The sequence below is a fragment of the Solea senegalensis genome, linkage group LG11 (assembly GCF_019176455.1).
Source record: "Solea senegalensis isolate Sse05_10M linkage group LG11, IFAPA_SoseM_1, whole genome shotgun sequence".
In the NCBI taxonomy this organism is placed as follows: domain Eukaryota; kingdom Metazoa; phylum Chordata; class Actinopteri; order Pleuronectiformes; family Soleidae; genus Solea; species Solea senegalensis.
Genome location: NC_058031.1, coordinates 18,202,250 through 18,222,017, shown reverse-complemented (window position 1 = coordinate 18,222,017; position 19,768 = coordinate 18,202,250). Strand labels below are relative to the sequence as shown.

At 40.1% G+C, this 19,768-nt stretch overlaps 1 protein-coding gene across 1 annotated transcript in view; it reads left to right on the top strand.

Moving 5' to 3' along the window:
- Positions 1-14,674, top strand: part of tafa5l (TAFA chemokine like family member 5, like) — a 44,767-nt gene extending 30,093 nt beyond the window's left edge. The window contains exons 4-5 of the mRNA XM_044039277.1: positions 10,147-10,190; positions 12,204-14,674. Coding sequence (XP_043895212.1) covers positions 10,147-10,170 — 24 coding nt within the window. The 3' untranslated portion in view covers positions 10,171-10,190; positions 12,204-14,674. The remainder of the gene's footprint in view (positions 1-10,146; positions 10,191-12,203) is intronic.
- Positions 14,675-19,768: the final 5,094 nt, after the last annotated feature.

Genomic DNA, 19,768 nt, shown 5'->3' with positions numbered 1-19,768 from the left:
ATTAATCGGGCTGGAGCGTGAAGGGGGGGCAAGTACATAGATGACATATGTTATGATGACGAGAAAAGCCGCGGTACATTCATGTACAGTTAGTCGCTTCTCACACTGTGCATCACAGGTTTGACGCCGGTGGACTGAGGCACTACATGACAAATGTATCTGCTCATGCAGGAAATCATGCGTCCAATAAAACTAAAATATTTTTTATGATGTTGATATTGATTCTGCATGTGTGGCTTCAGTTGCATTTTGCAGAATCTAAATTAGCACCAAATCGCCCATTGAATCCAAATGATTACTGCTGCCTTTTTAAGCCCAAGCTCAGTATTTGTGTCTTAATTACAGTTAAAGAACCACTTTGAGCTTCAGCCGGATCTGATCAATCTGTATTTTGTGATCTGACGAGGCAGAAAAACACTTGTTTGAGTGGCAGCCTCATTAATGTTTACAGCGAGTGCAAACATCCTGCAAAGGTAATAAGCAGCAGATGATAGGAAATCTTGAAGAACTTAATTTGACATGTTAAAAAAAAAAAACAGGAATAGCCTCCTAACCTTGAACACCATTTTCACTATTTAATATTTGATGTGTTATATTAAGGCCATAAACAAAAAATAGATAGTCTGAGTTCTCCCTGAAGCCAAAAAGGAAGGGAGAATATATTCAATGGCCACTAGTTGGCAATTCATGAGTTTAAATTGAAGTCTTTAGGAAAATAAGCCTACTTCTCACTTGATTTATAAAGTCAGTAAACATTTTCCTGAGGAGTCTAATGGTCTAATGTGCTAGTTTCAGGTCTTCTTGATGCTAATTTTATAAATGTTGTCCCCATTTATATTTCTTCAGTTATGTTAAGTGTGTTTGCATTTTTTTGTGCATAAATGACAGAGAAAGAAGAGATGAGCTTTGAGCTGCACTTTTTGAATTTAGTGGCTGTTTGATTTAACCATTTATTTATCCTTTTAGGAAACAAAAAAAAATCTCTGCTATCATCTGTTATCTTATAGATGTATGCAGCATGTTTGTGGTTCAGCACCTGACGTAGTAAAGACTTACTGTAAGTGACACAATCTCCATTCAGATGACACATTAATGCAGGCCAATCTTAGGTTTAGCTTTTCCACGCATCAAATATAATTATTAATAACAACATAATAATATTTGTTCATATATATATGTTATAAATATGAATAAAGCAGATGAATGTTATTGATATTGTAAATATCGTGATGTGATGTGTTAATAAAATACACAGACATATTTCAGCCTCCGAAACACAGTTTGCCCTCCTGTGCATGCAGCTCAGGGTGGCACTGCCAGGTCACACTCTCCAGCCTAACCTGCTAATGGAGTTTGCATATGCAGCCCGCTCTCCTCTGCCAGCTCGCCATTAATATGAATCACTCTCTGGAGGCCCCCCAAACAAGCTGGCAATTTGTCTTCACTAGTGAGCTGCTGAAATATCTACACATGATATTCTTGATGGCCGAAAGTGCATTCAGGAGGGGCGGGGCGAGGTGTTATGAGATTGGTTTCATACACTTGACAGGGAGGGTGTGGATATGAATTGCAAGGTTACACAAATGCGCGTGTGCCGTGTGCTGTATGTGTGTGAATGTATGGAAGGTCGAAAAAGCCATCAGGTGGAAAATTGGCAAGACAGAGAGACGAACAGACAGAATTAAGGACAGTAAAGAGATGTCTCTGCTTTCAGGGGAACAAGTGGGCTGCGCGATTGCATCACTTGCTTGGTGAGACCTCTTCTGAGGTCTCTTATCATCTTTTTGCTAATCAAGTGATGGACATGAATTGAAACTCTAAAATGCCTCTTCACCAATCAGATATTATGTTCTTGGCTTCATGTGTTTTTCTAACAGGCCAGAGGCAGCAGAAAACCTGAAACTCTGATTGGCTCATATTCAGACTGCAGTTTATTGACGCTCCGCCCCTGTAGACAATAGTCTACAAACAAATCTTCCAACACCCACAGAGGAAATGCTTTTGCTTGAGCTATTGTGCAGCCTGGACAGAAAAGAATAACAGTTGTAGTTGGATGTTTTTGCCACACCAAGGAAAAATGAACAGCAGACACACACACATTGCACCATCCGGGAGGTCAGAAGGGCTTGCATCATATTTTGTAGTTTTTCCATTTCTCCCCCCACTGACGGCTCTCCTCCAGCTATGTTGTCTTTGTTCCAGTGTCAGACAGGCCGCAAAAACTGGTGGAGTGTGCGTGTAGAGTCCTGTCACCGTTTCTGTAAACATGAAGACATCATTGCCAGTTAGCTCTGCAAGCTTTTGGAAATGATGCCACATGATTAAAAAAAACAAAACAAAAAAAAACAATTCTTGACATGCACAGGAAAAGGATGTACCTTACTGAAAAATCAAATAAAATGAAGCAAAATTATTACCAGATAGGAAGGAGTTGTTAAATTCTCACCTCTTTCATAAGAGGTGAGAATAAAAGGACATGGGCAGATGATGCAGTTGCACAGTGTCATTATGTAACACTTCTCTACCACCTCGTTTGTAAAGGCTTCACTATCCACAACAAACAACCAGGCAACCATGTCATTTATCACCATGGTCACTGCGGTGCTGGCAAACCATCTGACCTGAGACAGACTTATAATGAGTTCACTTCTCAAAGGAAACTGCAACACCATCTCAGGCTTCTTCTCAGGAAACACGACTGTCATCCGACCGGAACGTTGTGGGTTTGATCCCTGGCCTGGTCTATCTGCTGATGTGTCCCTGGGCAAGACACTTAACCCCGGCAGCATGTTGTTATGATAGATGTGTCATAGAAAAAGAGTTCTACACATGAATGTGTGAATGAATGGTTGATTGCATGGACATGAATCTACATACAAATCTTCTGACCATCCATCCATCCATCTTCTGCAGCAGCTTTATCCTCCACATGAAGGTCGTGGGGGGAGCTGTGCCAATCTCAGCTGACATAGGGCGATCGGCGGGGTCACACCCTGGACAGATCGCCAGTCCAACACAGGGACACATAGAGACAAACAACCATTCACTCTCATATCTATGGTCAATTTAGAGTGTACAATTTACCTAATACCCAAATCTGCATGTTTCTGGACTGTGGGATGAAAGTGTGTGTCTGTTACTTATTTGTTGTCCAAAAACTACACACAAAACAAAAGCAAATGGTTGCTGAATTTAAAAAATTACTTCATTCACGTTTGCATTTAAGCATTTAGCAAACACTTTTATCCAAAGCAACTTGCAAAAGAGGAATAAGCTGCATTGAAGAAGTCTTGGAAAGCACTCCACTAGATAGGAACAGTGGACTGATCCAGGGTGAGCCTGCAGAGGTGGATCCAAGTGCAGGGGAAGGGGGGAAGGGTAAGTGCAAGGACAGAAGACGCTCCTGTTCTTCAGTTCTGAACTTCAATTCGTTATGAGGACAACTTGATTATCAATAGAAACACAGAATATCCCAGGTGTAAATAATCAAATGAACGATGGCTGAGTTCCATTTAGTTTTATTAGGATCAGGGTGACACTGTCCTGACGTACATGAACTGCACAGAGCCATTGTTGATGTGGTACGTGCAAATTGCCTATAAAATTAATATTGTCAACTGTTGTCTTTTGTGAATACTTTATATTTCATACACCAAACATCCAATGTGCAGTAAAATACTGAAAATGGTCCTCCAACAAATAACCTATTTTACTCTCACCACCTGTGGTAAAAAAAATACTCATTGAACTGCCAGATTTTTGGACATTCAGGGTGACAGCGATGGTTATGTGATTTAGTTTTCGAGTGACCCCACATGAGTGAGGACAGACAGGAAAGGTGGGGAAAGAGGGAGCGGAAATTGGGAAATGATATGCGACAAATGCTTCAGTAAAACTGGGTGACTTTCTGTGCAGGTACAACTATTAACCTCTGCCAATGAGGTTATGTTTGTTCTCTTCTGTTTGGCTGTTTGTGAGCAGAATTAATGAAATCTGATCAAATCCGGGTTGTAGGTTATGGCATTTTGGTGCTGTTGTGTTTTTTTGTTCTTGAAAGTGAGATAGATCGTGAGGTTTTCCTTTACATGCTTGAAATTTTTTTTTAAATTTTAATATGCTACTAAAAGATGCAGATGCAGACACCCACACAGCTCACATGCTGTACAAACTGCTTTCTTGCTGCTGATGCAACACAACCGCTTTAGACAAAAATATAACATTAGTCAACCAGAAAAGCAGAGCTCTCTGCGTCTGATTTATGACTTTAAAAGCTGCTTTGTCTTCGGGAAAAAAACCTCCAGAATGTTATATTTAAACCTCTAGTCTGTATGAAGTGATTCATAGGTGCTTCATGTGTGTGTATGCCACCGAATAGTGATGTATTACAACAGTGTTTGAAACAAACTGACCACAGTTGGTTCTGTGCAAATGAAGATAATCTATCTGAAATGTTCTGTCGCCTCTTTAAAATAGCATTTTTAAGGCTTAAGACTTGGTTTTAGGGTTAGAATTGCATTTAGGTTAGCGTTAGACATGTAGTTGTGATGGTTTGTTCAGGCTGCACAGGCTTCTTTGTACATTTTATAGCGATATACATTTATATTCTGATAAAAAAATTAATCTATCAGTTCATTCCACTGAGAACAAAATATATCTTCAAAGATTCCTTCATTGCTCTTTTGGCTTTCAGTGTAATTTTTACTTGCATATCACACTTACCCTGATCAGACTTGTGTGTATTTTTTTTTAGCTTATGTAAATTGGAGATTTTTGTTCTTCTGCGACACTTGTGTTTGTCACTGAGCTGCCTTCTGAGGCCTCTTGCCAACAGATTTGTATTCTCAGTGGGCTGCCATCTCTAGATAAAGGTGGTCTTTGATGCTGAAATCACTTTCATCAGGTGCTCTAGCGCTGTGACCAGCAGCATTCATTTAGTCTAAATAAAATGCATAATGAGAGGAGTAAAGTGGGTTATTCCTTGCATAGAAATGCGAACATACAGTAAAGATGTGCCCTGAGTAATAGGATGTGGTATAACTGATCTCGTGTCTTATGCAGCGGAAAAATAGTAGTAGAGGGGAAATCAGACTGAAGGTCATAAATGTTTTCATGTTGAAAAAAGGGGAAAACAAGCCAAACATCAGACATTCAGACATCATGTTCTTCAATTGTCTGCTGGTATTCAGTCTCATGTGCAGTTTATTCAATCCTGAGCACCATTTATTTTACTTTGTACACTGTTTGACAATTAGGTTTAGCAGCAGCAATTCGAACCTGCAATTCCCTGAGACTGAGACGCTGCAGCGCTATGACCAGCAGCATTTGTTTAGCCTAAGTAGCATTATACTGAGAGAAATAAAGTGGGTTGTTTCTTGCATAGAAACACAAACATACAGTAAAAATCTGCTTTAAGTAAAGGAATGGGGTGTAAATGGTCTCGTTTCTAATATAATAAAAGATGTTAGAGAGAAAACCAGGAAGCAAATTCCAAAATATGTCTTTACATCTTCAACAGAATTGTCTATTTTTTGTTTTTACTTTTTGCTGCAGCAGCAGGCTTTGTAACGAGAAAGATCCAAATCTGCAATTAACTGAAACTATCATTTTCAATTAATTGTCAGTCTTGAGTGCGCCGCCATACTTTCTGTGACACATACATCAGACTGTAGAACATTAGTGTCCAGCTCGTTCATTTTATGTTTTCCTGGCTCCCCTCCAGCTCCCCTTTCATATACATTGCTGTTTCGTGAATTAAAAGTCGGCCTGCCATATTGTATGTGACCGCTTCTCTCTCTAGGTCATCATGGAGAACATACTGTGGCCTTCCACTGTACATTTCTGAAATGACTGATGTCCAAACAGCATGCCTGTCCCCGGTAAACACGCGTGGAGTTCACCGAGGTTACAGTTGATAAGCAAACAGACTTAGAGGTTTCAGTTTCATTCTCAGATCTCCTATTCATCAAGAGGAAAGGAAAAATGTGCTCCATGGGCTTCACCTCATCTGTTTGTCAGATGCTATGGCGTGATCATCAGTCTTGAGGAGACAGCGTGTGGACTGATGCAGAAAATATATTGAAATAGGTTAGATTGATAGAGTTGTTATGAACACGGAGAAATGGCTAAACAAAGCCCTCGTGTTGTGTGATTGAACGCGCACAGTGTGCTGCATAAAGTGGGCTTCGTTATTACATTTACATTATCCTCCACCTACGTTGGAAGGCATTCAGATTGAAAATTGTGTTGTGTCTTTTTGTTGTTGGTTTTTGTCTCCTGTGCTGCTGCCGTCGTCGATTAAAGCAGTTCTTTATTCAGTTTTACTTCAGCAGTCATATGTTACACCCCCTTTCTTCTTTGCCTGTGACCGTGGATGAATGTGGTCCCTTCTGCTGTCACTTTTAGCACATTTTTATCCCGCATACCTTTTAGAAATACTGTCATAGGCAGGCTTTGAACTGCCATTTTTGTTTTACCCAGCACACTGCTCGTCTCCAGAGCTTCATCTGGTGTGAAAATTGTCAGAGCCATAGGCCACATTTCAGCATTGGCTTTGTGTAATAAGCAATGCAGAGAGCCTCTTTATGGACTGGACACATTTCACTGAGTTCAGCATCATCCTATTTCAAAGCCCTGGTGCTTTCTGTGCCCTTTGGATCTTTTGTTTATGCATTTTTAATAAATTGTTTAGTGCTTTTCCACTGATGCAGAGTAGACAGCAAAAGTGTATTCATTATTTTCTATTATTAAATGCTGAGATCATCCTAAAAACTTGTTTTTTTAGGCATAAACAGCAGATACCTACAACTACGCAGGCACTTTGAATTTTGTTAAACACCTTATTTATAGAGTAACACAGTTTTTCCAGGGTCTACAGATCAGGATCACAAATGTATGATTTGAGATATTAGGCTATAATTCATCCATAAAAATCCTTTAGTAAGTTTCACTGTGTTTATGTGACAGCAGTAAATGCTTGTTCCATAAACTCAGCCAATGATCGGCTGATAAATTATGGTGCATTGTTAAATATTAAATCACCTGCTCACACGTTTAATAACAATACTCATACGGAATATATTTTAACACTACTAAAGCCATTTACCACATTGTATGTACACACCACAGCTATTTATTTTTGCACTGCTCTTTTAAATGCATTTTAAATGTTCAGGCACTGGAAACTTGTTTGAGTTTTCACAATTTACAACGTGTCTGAATCTATTTTCATCAAACCAACACAATGATTGTGCGTCGCTGACCTTTCAAATGAATCTGCCTTGAAACGGCATCATTATGCAACTGTAATGTAACATTCATTAAAACGCATTCAGACTCCATGACCAAGAACCTTTACATCTGTGAATGTGAAATAAATGGAAACCATATCATTTGTAGTTAAAATGTATGAATTGTTTCTATTTCTAATGGATCAAAAGACTGTGTGTCATGTGACGGAGGGTTTTAGGCGTAATCACAAACTCACTTACTCTTTAGTCTTCCTCCACTGTCAACCTTTAAAGATATCATATGTAACGTACTTACTGTAGGCACAACGTTTCCAACAGTCTTTAAATCCATAGAATTATTTTCAAGGTAACGGACAGGATCATTTTTGTTGCCTCATCCATGTCACCCATGTTTCTGTTAGGGGAACATGGGGGAAACATTTTGAGGGAACATTTTTTGGCACATTCTGCTGCTGAAGTTGTCCCTGTAAAGTGCAGAAACCCCTATAGTGGCAGAAATGACATACTGTGCTTTTAAATCGTTTTGTCAAGTCTCAGGTCTTGAAATTTGAGTCTCACAGGTTCTGCTCTCATCAGCCGTGTTTTCAGCCACTGCACAGTGGGCAGTCGTCACCAGCAGAAGCTCCTCTCTATGGCCGATGCCTTGGTGCATCAGGCTCATCCACACAGAGTCTTCAGTGAGCCATAGCTGTGCTTGTTAACCTAATGACAACAGCAGCTTGAGTGGCTAGTAATGACCTGGACTTCTGTGAGTCTCCAGTGGATGAAATCAACTAAGTCCTGTACAGGAGTCTACTTATTAAGAGGCACCCCAGGGAAAGATTTTTAGTTACTGCAGTGATGGCACAGTGCCTGTCTCTGTAATGGCTGGGTGGATTGCTGGTGAGAATTTTTTTGCAGCTTGAAATGCAACCAAATGCACAGTCTCGGCTTTGTTTAATCTTAAGTGCTGAGAAAATACGCTGTCTGTTCTACCTGCAGTTGTTTTTTCCCTCTCAGACATGTATTTTTTATTAATTAATTAATTAATTACATGTCATTTAGCAGACGCTTTTATCCAAAGCGGCTTACAATTGGATTGAATACAATCAGCCAGGGGTGGAGTCGAACTTGCGACATATACATATATATATATTTATATATATATATATATATATATATCCCTGGAAGTTGTAATGCTGCCATGGCTGTGGATATGTCTCTGATGCGGAGCAGACTCTATAGTAAAAATACTTTGATCCTTAAATATGCCGTGTTGATGATAAGGAAGGAAGTTAATTGAATGCCTTCTTATTTTTGACAGTCTCCACCAGCACTTGCTCAGAGATCGGGGCTACATGCATCTCATTTGGACTGTGAAACTTTTATCATGCATGCACAGTGCACAATGTTTACATGTGATGATGATATGAGGGCGCCCCGAGCTCAGAGACAAGGTCCAAATGTTTGAAAATAACCAATTAGTGAAGCTGTTATTAATGTGTTCCTCATTTTCTCCCTCTCGCACGCCTTATCTGTGAATCTTCCTCATCCTTTATGCCAGCGGTAGATAAATGTGTCTTCAGTGTCCTTGGATTTCCTGTCGTGTAAACAGCAGAGGCAGGGAGCATTGTTTACCCCTCTGCATAGCAGGCAAACAGCCGGCTCTGTCTCCTGCACAGTTACTCCCGTGGGGCCAAATTCACCTTGTTACCCTTTTAATTAGTAGGGGCAGTTAATAGTGCTGTCCACTTCTGCCACCTTAGCACTCTGATCTGACTGCAAGTATCCCTCCAATCGATGGCCACAACTTGGACTGAGACAGGGAAATGAGTGAGAGGTAAAGGGGCATTTGTGGTAGAATTTAAAGAGAATGCAAACACTTCTCCTTTTTTCTGGCTACATTGGAAGGGATAACAAGGTCTCTGGGTTCTGCATATTCTTCTCACCCAGTGTCCCCCCATCCATGTTTCCTCCTTTAAAAATTAATGTAATAAAAAATAAAAAGCCAAGGGTTTGCTCCGAAGATTCTATTGTGTCCTTATAAGCGTTTATCCCTTCCAACTGCTTCCCCTGCACTCATTTCTTTTCTTGTTTTGATTTAAAGATGCAGTGGAAGTACTTAGCATTTAGATGACATGCTGCTGGAGAGGTGTGATGGATCAGTGCCTCTTCAGAGGACTGAATTTCATCGACAGTGCTGCAGCCAGTCGGACAGACAGAGCGACAGATCGCAGGACATCGGGGGTGGCCAGGCAGCGGAATACCAAGTCTGCCTCACTGCTGCAGAAAGACTGGCACAGCCGAGAGGAGGGAGAGAGCAGCGACTGCTGGGAATGCCAATGCAAAGCCTGGGCAGCTGTCTCGCCCTGGCTCCTCTGATTGGCTAAACAGACCATTAGCTTCCTGATTATGATTAGCAGAGTCATTATCTCCAAAAAAAAGTGACTCATTCACCAATATTAAGAAGGCAAGGGAGCTATTTGCTTCCTCTGGTCAAGGAGGAAACTGTGTGTATTTTGTGTGCTCGCTCAGAGATGAATGCAGGAGGCGAGACGTTGTTGATCACTGAGAAACAAAGTGGAACACTGTTTATCACGCGGCCCTGCAGCTAATGTGATAAAAAAATGTTCTGTCTGCGTGATGCCACTGAAACTCGTTAACGTGGATGACGAGGTGGCCATTATTTGCTTGTATTTTGCACTCGAGAAGGGAAAGGTTATAAAAACACAGCGCAAGCACGAAATAACCTTCATCGTCCTCCCTCTTGTCTTGGATATAATGGGAATACATGCCATCTGTGCTTTTAAATGGACATATGTTACTCCAACACCAATATGCTTAAAGAATGTTGGCTAAAACGTGAGCGAATGTCGGCCCTCTGTTCCTCTGATGCTGACCTTCTGCTTTTCTTTTCCAGCCTTTGCCCAAGGAGCCATCGTAGGATGCAGAGGAGCACAGCAGGTATGTGGGTTTTTTAATGAGGCGTTTTATTTGAATCTGCATACCGGGTGTAAGTTCAGGTCACTTTTTGATCACTGCATCTTGTAGGAAGTAGAACCGCTAAGTTTTAATGGAAAGGTCATGAATAGCAGAGTCCATACCTCCCTTCTGCGTTTATAAAAAGGTCAGTATAGCTCAGACCTGGAGTGAGTCTTCTGTTTGTGTCTTTTCATCAAGTATTCTCGAGTAGCACTCACAGCGCTCAGCTTTAATAGAGATTGTCCAGGACTTGGAAAAGACACAATGGAATCCACCATTTCTTAGGATGCAGTCACGCAAAGAAAGAGAAATCAAAGGACTGAAATGCATAAGGGTGGAAACTTAAAAGCTCCACTCTGGCTACATCAAAGAGAGAGGCTACTTTAAGAGTCTGGGCTTTCTATATTCATGGATCTTTTTGACAAACATGATGACTGAAATAAAATGGTACATTTATAAAATAATGATTAAAATGCTCATCTAAAGATTTTTGAAATATTTGTTGACTTCCTTACATTCCCTTTAAATCATTACCTGCATATTAAATGTCAGCAAGTAAAAGAGAGTCATTTGGTGTGACTCTCCCGGGAGGTTTTCCTCCACAAACATTTCTCTTTTCTCTAAAAAAAACGAAGGAAATTTGCAAAAGATTAAACCAAATCCATCTCCTGCGAACATTGACTGAGTACCTGCGAAGCTTTTATGCTCTGCAAAACCACAGGCTTTGGAATCTGCATGCTTTATGTCTCCTAGCCAATATGCTAAGATTGATTTTCCCTCTTCCACCAAGAAAACAAAATGAATCACGCACAATTACCAAGGACAGGGGAAAGAGGGGAATTGGGGCCGTCATAAATATTTATTTGCCATCCCTGAGAATTTGTGCAATTCTGTGTAGATTTGCCAAGTCATATTTAAGTGTCTGAATGATTTATATGGTCAGTCCTGGGTGACACATTTGTCCACTGTCAAATCATTTATGTATTAACGTTTATGGATTTATCCATATAACATATTCATGGCTCAGTTCTATTATCATTCAAATTGGTTTTGTGATCAAATGATTGGCTAAATGAAGCCATTAACTGCAGAATATCGCTGGAGGTGAAAATCTGTGGAGACAGCTCATTGAGTCGTCCCTTTTCAGAATAAGCCTTGTTTAAAAACAGCTTCCTTGAATAAAGTCCATGTATGAAATACACAGTGTAAAACAAACATGTTGAAACATGTTCAGTGCCAGTTGTGCTGTCCTACACCAAATGTGCGAGTGAAAAATCAGTGACATCATGAAGTAAAGTGATGGATTTGTTTGATGAAGCGTTAATCGATGCCCAGCATGAGCATGAGGTTCGCTCACAGTTGTCTCACAGTGAAAACCTTCAGAATATTTCTCACCAGTTTGGTGTATTAATATTATTAAAGAGAGGAAATGATCACATGTGCCACAAGCCAAATTCTGTTAGACTGACAGAGCATGAGCACAGTGACAAGAAGTTCATTTTCTCACATGCTCGAAGTAAAATAAAGTGACAGAGGTGTGTGTGTGTGTGTGTGTGTGTGTGTGTCTCGCTTTCTTGTGTGGTTTATTCAAGTGACTTCATTTTCTAATAAAAAAAAAACACAATAAATGAGGAAGCCCTCTTTGGAACTGACAGCTTTGTGACAAGAAAATGCAATGGTGTAAAAAAATCCTTTATTATAGTGATTATAAGATACATCATTAAAAACAAGACATGCCTTTTTTTTTCTTTGTGCCAAAGACATGATAATCAAGTGAGTGCTGAGTGTATTAGGTTAATTGCACAAATACTTCATCTTGGTGCATATTTAACCTTGCGCTGTGATGCTGTAGCCTTCATTTTAATGGGAACTGTAGGTGTCGTGTATCTGTAAATTATAAATGATCAATATAAATGTGAATCCAGCATCTGTAATTATTGCCAACAATTTACGATTCTTATCTTATCACCGTTTTTCTCTCCCATTTTCCAACAGGCTCAGTGACATCCATGATTCCAAAAGGAACTGATGCCAGTTACTACAACCGAACATTGTGTCAATTCACCGATGAGGCCGACAGCAGGCCTGACTTTCAGTTTTAAAAAATACAAAAAAATTAGTTAAGTCACTACAGTGAGAGAGTCTCGGCAGACACTTTGTGAAAACTCTGAAAAGTCTCAAGTGAGCAGCATGGTCCACCCTCAACAACATCTTCACTGCAGCCAAATTCACAGACACGTCATAGAGCAAACCTCCTGCAAAGAATTGTTATGAACAGACAGTGGACTCATTAAAGTACATACTTTTTTTGCTTTCTTTTTCTTTTTTGCTAGCCACCATCCAGTCTGCAGGGGACGGCACCTTGAAGGTCTTTTTTCGTATCCTTGGTGGTTTGATTTAGACTTTGTCAGAAGATCTTTGAGAACTCGGCCCCTTCATCTTCTTCACTGTCACCACTATGAAACTGCTCGGAGTTATATTTCAGCCAGGTTTCTCTTTCTTTTCTTTTTTTCTCGAGTTGTGGCTGTACTGTTGAACCACACCGTGATGTTCGTTTGGATTTTGGACCTTTTGACACCTTTCTCTCATTTGGTTTGGTGAAACTTTACAAGGCCATAGCCTCCAAAATCTCTGCTCACAAAGTTTGGATAATGTGAATGTGGAAAAGCATGAAAGACTCTTGGAATGTCACAGGAGAGAATTTACACTCTTTCCTCTCTCTCTCTTTCCTTGAATGAAGGACATGATGTGAACATTTTTGGATGATTTAGCTTAAAGCTCATGTTTTTTATGTGATGCCAACATAGACTAGAAGCGCCGTTTTGTCGACGAGCCTCACACATCTTGTGTTCTGTAGTGTGTGTGTGTGTGTGTGTGTGTGTGTACATGCAGAGATACACTGTGAAATAAGTCATATCCAATGCATTATTCATACTCTTGTATATTTTTGGGACACGCCCAGTCTGAAGCTCACCATCTGGCGAAAGGCATTTGTGATTTTACACATGTTGGTTTTCCTTTGAATCTTTGTAGATGAATTCGGTGTTTGCCTTTCCTTCCTTCTTTCTTATGTTTTCTTTAGCACATTATATAGAGATATTTATTTTGGGAGAAATATTATGGACACTGGGTAAAGATCTAAAGTATGTCACTTAAGTTAAATTCTGTAATTAAAATCAATTTATGTGTGATTAAATGTAGTTCAGAATCCTTGACTATATCGATAATATTTTGATATGAAAATATGTTTTTTGGTCATTTTCACTAATGTATTATTTGTATCGTGGATCCCAGTCCAAGCTGAGTATTGAAAAAAGAAAAAGAAAAAAAAGAAAGACGCACGAGTAATTTAAGACGTGGACCAAGTTACAGAGACAAAAAAATTAATAGATAAAACACAGAGAACCACACTACGACAAGCTACAGTAATTTTCACAGACTTAGTGTTGTAGAAAAATTGCAGTTGATTAAATTTTATTCTACAGGTGTTCCCTTTACTGTGTCTGCTCCCTGTATTTTTGTACTAAATAACCCTGTACATCTTAATGTATGCATTTGAAGATATAAAGAGAGCGCCTGCCCCTGGGAGCTGTAGGTGCTATAGCATGCATGTGTGTGTGTGTGTGTGTGTGTGTAGTGGAAAAACACACATTTCCTCCTGATCCCATACCTTTCATTTCACACAGTGTTTATTTATGGCTTTTTGGGTTTGCACTCACCATGAACACATTGTCCCTTTGATTCAACTCACTTTCACCGCTGGAACCACTGCTGCATTCACGCTCTGCAGGGCCGTGACTGCTAAATCGATTTGTAACATTTAGGAAAGGAAAGAAACCTCTGGACTTCCTTCTCTATGTCTTAAAATGTCAAAGGAATAAATGGACATTCACACCAGCGTATATATCGTTAAACTGACTTCTGTAACTTCTTACACTCAGCTGCTGACTCCTGAGGTCTGATGTAGTTTGGGTGAGGGAACATCTACCGTCCCAAGCTGAGGGAATGATGAGAGGAACAAAATGCCTTTAATGGTCATCACATGTCTCTATAAATAATGTCTTGTCCTTTTATTTCACACTGTCCTTGTCATGAAGTAGGGTTTTAAAGCACCAAACAGTTGGCCAATTATTCTCCAAACATGACAGTAAATGAGACAAACGGCAACAGTTGTGCAGACTAAAATGTAATTAGGTAACAACTCCACACATGCTGTATCCTAATGATTTCTTTGCAATGCATTATCACAACAGCATACTGCATTATGAAAGTTGCCTTGAGTGTTCATTCACACTGGTGTGTGTGTGTGTGTGTGTGTGTGTGTGTGTTTATCAACAAATAAGACAAATGGCAAGTGTAGAATGCTTTATTTAAAACAGCAGATGCTTTCCTGAAAATCTAGAAATATGTACAACATGTAATAGTATATGTTCAATTTTGCATTAAATGTGATTTGTTAGTAGGAATCTTTTATTACATTTGAAAAAAAAGAGTGGGAGAAGCCATTGTGGACATACATGAGCTAATCTTGTCCAATACAGTCATATATTAAAACGTAACACTGATTAGAACACTTAACAGTTAACTAACTCATCACATTTTCAGAAATGCTCTTATTTACAAAGTCCATAAATCCATCACTAATCATTTCCACATATCTCCATTTGACTTGCGATTCAAATAATAAATGACTGATGACTACATTTTACACGGGTTAAAACCAACCAATTAGTTATTTTCAGGAAACCTCTTGACATGCAGTATGATGAAAAATATTGTGCTTTCCACTCAGCTGTAAAAAGGAGGCGACATGTGAAACCAGTGCTTCTGAACCAGTATTACCGCTCACCTCCCACTCAGTTAGAGCTGTTCTTTCAGCAAGCTGTGCTGCTGCTGCTGCTTCCTTCCATTATGAATGTCTGCCTTGCCGTCTCAGGGTTTTGAATGTGGGTTGCTGTTAGGAACAACAAATGCTGCTATGACGGCGGTATCCTGCCTCTCTCCATCTATGGTACAGCACAGCTTGTTCACTGGATAAGAGAAAACCCTTCACTTTGCCAGAAGCAGACAATGAGCAGTTATGAAGCTGCTGAATGGCAAGTTAGAAACCACACTCTGTGTTTTCCAACTGCAGGAAGAACTCTTCTGGAAAAAATGGAAAATAAAAAGAAGCAAAAAGATATTCACTCACTCATTGTTTTCCACTCTATCCTGGAGTGACATGGGGTGAAAGGTGGGGCACACCCTGGACAGGTCACAGGTCGCACGGCCAACACACAGAGAACAAGAACCGTCCACTCTCACACTAGAGTGTCCACTTAACTTAATTACCAAACCGCATGTTTTTTGGACTGCAAAATTATCCTTATTGATGTAATTAGTATGATCAGTTCTGGAATGGCTTATAGATAAGAAGAGCATTTGCAAGTCTGATGCGTTGCATGTGTTCGTGTGCAACTCCTGTCGTCCCCTTGAGGAATTCTGAGTAATTAAAAGTCAGACACTGCTACAGCCTCTACATGATGTACCTACCCCTTCTGCTCCCCCCTTGCTAGAAGCATTTATTTCGTAAAAGATTCAACAGTCTATCACATTTTTTTTTGGTCATTTTATTTCACTAGATTTTATGAATTCTGGTGAACATCTAGTTTTTATTGAGCATTATAATATATATACACTTCTGAAAGTTTTCATGGGTGCTTTGCTAGTGCAGTGCTGCCATTGTGCTTCTTCTTGCCTCTTGTCAGACTTGTCAAATCGCTTTGTGCGCGCAGCGCGTAAATGTCTCTGAGTGACATGGAATCAAAACCCTGCTATACTGAGAAACAGAGAGAGTCATATATGAGCTAATTACTAACATTGTGTGAACTCACTTGGGAATGATTTGAATGTAAGGGACATTACTAAGGGACATTAATTTATATTTAATATGTACACACTGCAGCTGCAAAATGTATTACTATGGAAGAGAGATGGTCTTGATAGAAAATGATCGTTCTACACAGACCACTAAGTAGCACAAGCACATGGGAATGTGTCCAGTAACTGATGAATTAAACAGTGTGTGAATATGTGCTGTGGATGTGGATGGACTGACACACACTTAATGTTTAACAGTCATGGAATTGTGGTGGTGCGGGAACAGAAGGAGCTTAATTCCAAAGTGCCACACCTGCTCAGTGTTCATCACGTGTCACACATTTTTACTTTGTGACAGTGCCGGAGCCAGACAGCAGCAACAACCACCATGCAGCATAATAACATCTGACAAGTGATGGAGTCAGGTCTTACAAGCTGTTATTGTTCCGCAATGAGGAAAAGTAACCGTGTCTGTGGCCTGTCATTCTCCTCTTTAATGAAAAGTTCAGGTGTTTCAACCCTGTAGGCCTCCCATCGTTGTGTTCCTGTTTTGCCACCGAGTCCTTGTCGTCCACAGCAGATCCCCGGCCGAGCCTAATGAGACACAAACACACCCCAGAGGCTCTGACTGACTTGCTAAACATGGCGTCATTGAACAGAGCAGCAGTGTAGCGAATTAGCATTTATGCCCACATAAAAATCCATTTACTGATCCATTAGCTTAGCATAGTGCTAATGACTCGCCGGTGATGACTCGCATGGGACATTGGTTAGCAAGTGAATCGTCATTAACGCTGACAGGGCTACATCTCTGTGCATGTTCAGAGTATGCTCCCTTCACGTCTTTGTTTTTCAACATATCAAGAACTTCTTTTTTCATATCTTCTCAAATTCTGCTCAGGCATCTGCATGTTTGGCCAGTGGGAAATGGATGTGCTGCTGTCACAGGAAATCTGTTGCTCTATCCCTCAAACTAATGCCAAGAAGGTGGCTGCAGTCAACAATTACAAGTCATCCCAGCTAAGCAGAGCAGCACAGGCTGCTCAAACCCCCCCGACATCAGTGAGAAGTAAAATATAATCAAAGGCATCAATGCACTGAACACTAAGCAGCTTATATCGACCGAGCGATTTCCTGAAGAGATTTCTGACTTTCATGTTTTGACCTCTCTGTTATAACAGCAGATATTTTTTGTGTCACATTCAGACCTGCTTAGGTGAAGTTATGTGCTGCATGGCAACGCGCCATACCCACTTGACATCGATGAATGTGTAAAGCAGACATGGAGCTGAATTAAATGTCACTCACACCGCTGAGTGATTTCCTCTAAGGAGAGAAGCCGGCATAATGATAACAACGCCACCTTAAAAATGTTTCCATGCTGCTAAAGCTTCTCAGTGTCGGCCCTTTGTGGTGCCTCCACACTGAAGGGGAGTTAGCTCCGGGGGTGGAAGATGAAGGAATAAAATGGTCGTTTTGCTAGAGCAACACAAGCTAATTTATCATTCTCTAGGGGTCAGGCGACGCTCCCCTGGTTGTGAATTTTAATGTTGTTTTTTATGGGTCTTAATAAACTCTATTTTGCTGCGAGCGTTTATGCAGGAGAGCACAACATCCTTCACTTGGCTCATTTAGTGAGTCAAGGAAAGAGGGTCCGGAGCCAAATTTAACCAACTGAGTCATCATTAATTTTCTTTTAAACTCTAAAAGGACAAAGAGAGGTGAAATATTGACAGCATTATGGACGTCGCTCACATGTTTTTGAAGATCTTGGTTCACTGAACATTGTCCACTGCTTTAGTTTTGAAGCGATATAAAAAAGAGGAGAGAAAAGAAAACATATTTATTCATTTCATGTTAATTTAAAAGTGACAGAGCACATTAATGAGCATCAGCGCGTACAATACACATGTAAATATGCCAGAGTTAACAGAAGATGCTAATGTCCGTAGTACCCTGGCAAATAACTTTTTTTTTAAGATTATACAGACAACACAACATAAAATACAACATAAAAATGGTGCACATAATTCATTAAAGAGTAGTTCATAAAAGTGCATTGGCAGTAAAGTGCAGTAACAGAGCCCATGTAAACTGTGGCTCTTAAGTGCATGGCATAAAGTGCTTTGTGCAGTTTGTGTTTGTTGCTTATCTGTGTTTGCAGTTTTGAGTCATGATGACTGAAGGTGGTGTCCCATGTTGCAGGTGGTTACAGCTTCCAGATTTTGGAACCCTTAACTGAAAGCACAGACTGAACAAATGTGGTGCACCAGTAGGGCACCTTACAGTCCCCTCTTGTAGTGGCCCTGGTGGTTGTGCCAGGTGGTACACCTGTGCTCCCAGCACAAGTTTTATTTGCGAGTTGTTCAAGTAAAGCAATTATATTTAGCGACTATTGCATCCATTCTGATTTTTGTTTTCCTTAACTTACTCTTTAAGGGCACTTTTGAGGGAATTATAGTTAAAATATAGTTAGTTATAGTTAGTATAACTAACTATAGATTGCTCATATTGCATAGCCATATTTCTTCTGCTCTTATAAGGTAACTGCTAATACACTGCACATATTTCTATTGAATTTCTATTATTCTAAACCACCTTCTGTACCATCTGTCTGCACGTTGTATATCACATTGCACTTTTCTGCTTTTTTGCACTTCTGGTTAGACACAAACTGCATTTCGTTGTCTTTGTACAGGTAAATTGAATCTAATCTAATCTAATCTATAGTTAGTCTCCTTAACCACACAGCAGACGCCCGCCCAGACAGGTGTCACCCTCACCTTCCTTTCATTACCACAACAACCATGGTAGTGGCCAAAAGTATCTTTGCAGGAATAGCACGCAGCAGACGTCTGCCCCATTTCAGTCATATCAGTGCAAAGATAGTCATTGCACCACCTATTGGCAACAGGAAGTTTGCCTTCAGTGACAAACATTGTTTCATTCACATGAAGCTTTTCAGGTTGTGGTCTACATGTGCTATACGCTGACATGACAAATTATTGATGGCTTCTCATGAAATGGCCATTGCAGTCGCTCCACACCCCGACATGCATGGGGGGTGTGAGGGCCTGTTCAGTGCTGCCTGCAGCCCTAGTTTGAGATTGCATTTATCATTCAAGACAAGACTACTGTAATTCTCTCCAGGGTGAATTGTATCAGGTAGTCCTGTGATCCACAGCTTCTGGAGGATCTTTAGCTTTTCCTCGAAATGAAGTGGGTTTATTTTTGTTTTGTTTTTTTAGCTGCTATCAGCCTGTGGGAGACAAAGTGTTGTTGAGAAACAGCAAGTTTACTTAAAGCCTCTGGTTTTCCAAATATAATCACTATAGGATTTGGCTCCCGTGGGATTTTGAGAGAAGACACTGAATTTTTCATTCCAAAGGATTTCTATTCTGGGACAAAGTACAAAACTGCATTCTTAGAGGAGATATTGTCGTTAGGCAAAAGCATTTCGGAAATATTTAACTGAGTTTACTGTTTTTGAAAAGTGTATCAGACAACGTCTGTGGAATTTAAAGTATAATATTGTACGTTTTTGTTCCAAATATTGTTAAAGATTTGTTGAGCCAGCTCTTCGTCTGCTTGTAAACCTCAGATGTCGGGGCATTAATGATTTGCTGAACACTGTAAATAGAAGATATTTACTTCTCCGTATCTCTCCGCCTCTTCACACATTCATCAAGTTTATCTGTATT